Consider the following 2,368-nt stretch of genomic DNA (forward strand, 5'->3'; position numbering starts at 1 on the left):
GTAAAAAAGAGATATTTATGGGCCGCTCACACAAAACTTTTCCAAGTGCTTTGGGAAAGCTCGCATTTCACAGGATTGTTGAGATTTGTCTTAAGGTATATTAAGGGTTTCCCGAATGTGCGAGAGAGAAAATGTGTTGCCTTTGAACCAACTGCCTAGAAAGTTTAGTCTGCTGAAATCCCATGCACCCTCCCCAGTGGTGTTGCGCAATGTCTCTGGACGGTGTTTTATGTCCATTTGTGGTACAAGTTTGTTTATGGAAAACACTTGTGAATCGTGTAAAACCATCATCCAGGTAGTAAACGTCCAGATCGATATATTTTTAAGCCTCCACTGGACCGTCACTTGCTCTGTTTTGTCGGTGATGGCAATGGTTAGTGTCGTTTTCACTGGCCTTTTTGTTTGTGCCAGACCAAAAAGAAGCTGCTGTGCCTCTTTAAGACAGCTCAGCTCATTGAAGGGACTTTGGGAATTTCATTCAAATCGATATCTTGAATTGCTGCATCATTTTCCCTTCGTGGCAGGAAGAAGAATTGGAAGCGCAGATTTCCTTCCTTCAAGGACAGTTGAATGACCTGGACGCCATGTGCAAATACTGCGCCTCGGTGATGAACACTCATCTCGGTGAGTGGACTGCTTCGGCCCTTGCTGCCTGGCAGGCCCTGTGTTGCGTGAATTATCCCATGTAATCGTCACCACGGTCCTATGGCAGAAGTAGCACTGTCTTCAGTGTGCAGATGAGGGAAACAGAAGCCACTGGACATGAAGACCAGTTCCCTAAAACTATCTTACTAGTGAAACTCGCTGCCGTTGAGTTGATTCTGACTCAGTGACCCTGAACAGCCCCTTTGGGGTTCTAAGACATGAATTTTATTTATTAAAAGATCATTTTATTGGGGGCTCTTCCAACTCTTAGGACAACCCATCCATCAACTGTATCAGGCAGGTTTGCACCTGTGCTGCCATCCCTCTTTACCAGACATTTACTTTCCCTTTGAGCCCCTGGTAGCGACTCCTGTTCCCCACCCCACCCCGCTCGTGACCCCTTGATAAATTATTATTGTTTTTATATCTCACACCAGCCACTGTCTCCCTTCCCCCATGGTTTCTGTTGTTCTTCCCCCTGGAGGGGGTGGGTGGGTGTGGTTATATGTCGATCATTGCAATCGGTTCCCCCTTCCTCCCCTCCTCTTCCCACCTTCCCTCTGCCCTTCCGGCATTGCTATTCCATTCCTGGATTCCATAGGCCAGTCGTGAGCCCGTGGCTCTTATCTGTACCTGTGTTCATGCTCCAGTCTAATCCGAAGTGAGAGGCAGCACTGGGGTCATGAGAGTGGGGAGTGAGGAAGCCTTAAGGAACCAGAGGAATGTTGTGTGTTTCACTGGTGCTTTACTGCACCCAGGTTGACTCATCCCTTCCCTGTGACCCCTCCGTAAGGGGATATCCCATTGTCTAACACGTTAATTCTTTACAGGAGTAGAAAGGCTCGTCGTTATCTTGCAGAACAGCTAGTGGGTTTGAACCACTGCCCTTGTGGTTATCAGCTCAGTGTGTAGCCCCGTATGCCACCAGGCTCCCTTCAAACTCAAGCAACGTGACCATAGATTGCACCTCTTAACTACAACACTGACCTTTGTACGTGAATGCTAACCTCAGCCTGAAATGAAATATTGGACTTTCAGATAAACAGCTCTACCTCAGTGCCAGTCTGCCGATGATCACGAATGTGATCGTGATTTCCACTATGCTGTTCCTATTTTTTAAACATATGGTTTTTAGCCACCTTCTCAAGGTGCAGATCAGGACCAAATAACCTCTTCGTACTTCTGACTGCATTCCTGTTCTCAGAAATGCCCTGCTCTGAGTTGGGTTCACAGACGAATCATACACACGTCACATTAGAAAGTCTTCCAGTATACCTCCGCATTCATGAAAAATTGTATTTCATATTAGAAGTGGTCTCTGCTGCAGCATGTCTATATTGCTTCGGTAACCCCATCATGCTGCCTGCAAAAGCTCTTGTAATGGTTATTACAGTAATGTACTAGTCTTCGTATACAGTAATGCATGCTTCAGTATGCAGTAATGTACTAGTCTTCAGTGTACAGTAATGTATGCTTTAGCATGCAGTAATGTACTTGTCTTCAGTATACAGTAATGTATGCTTCAGTATGCAGTAATGTACTAGTCCTCAGTGTACAGTAATGTATGCTTCAGTATGCAGTAATGTACTAGTCTTCAGTCTACAATAATGCGTACTTCAGTAGGCAGTAATGTACCAGTCTTCAGTATACAGTAATGTATCAGTCTTCAGTAGGCAGTAATGTACCAGTCTTTAGTAAGCAGTAATGTACCAATCTTCAGTAG

The 2,368-nt window shown here is 45.3% G+C and overlaps 1 protein-coding gene across 3 annotated transcripts in view; it reads left to right on the forward strand.

Annotated features, from left to right (window-relative positions):
- TBC1D5 (TBC1 domain family member 5) overlaps nucleotides 1-2,368 on the forward strand; it is a 570,856-nt gene that overhangs the window by 545,449 nt on the left and 23,039 nt on the right. For all 3 annotated transcript variants that reach the window (XM_045297525.1, XM_045297524.1, XM_045297526.1), the window contains one exon: nucleotides 525-624. In XM_045297525.1, coding sequence (XP_045153460.1) covers nucleotides 525-624 — 100 coding nt within the window. The remainder of the gene's footprint in view (nucleotides 1-524; nucleotides 625-2,368) is intronic.

This window comes from Echinops telfairi, unplaced genomic scaffold, assembly GCF_000313985.2.
Source record: "Echinops telfairi isolate 266 unplaced genomic scaffold, ASM31398v2 ScPeMD7_7420;HRSCAF=8458, whole genome shotgun sequence".
NCBI classification, from domain to species: Eukaryota; Metazoa; Chordata; class Mammalia; order Afrosoricida; family Tenrecidae; genus Echinops; species Echinops telfairi.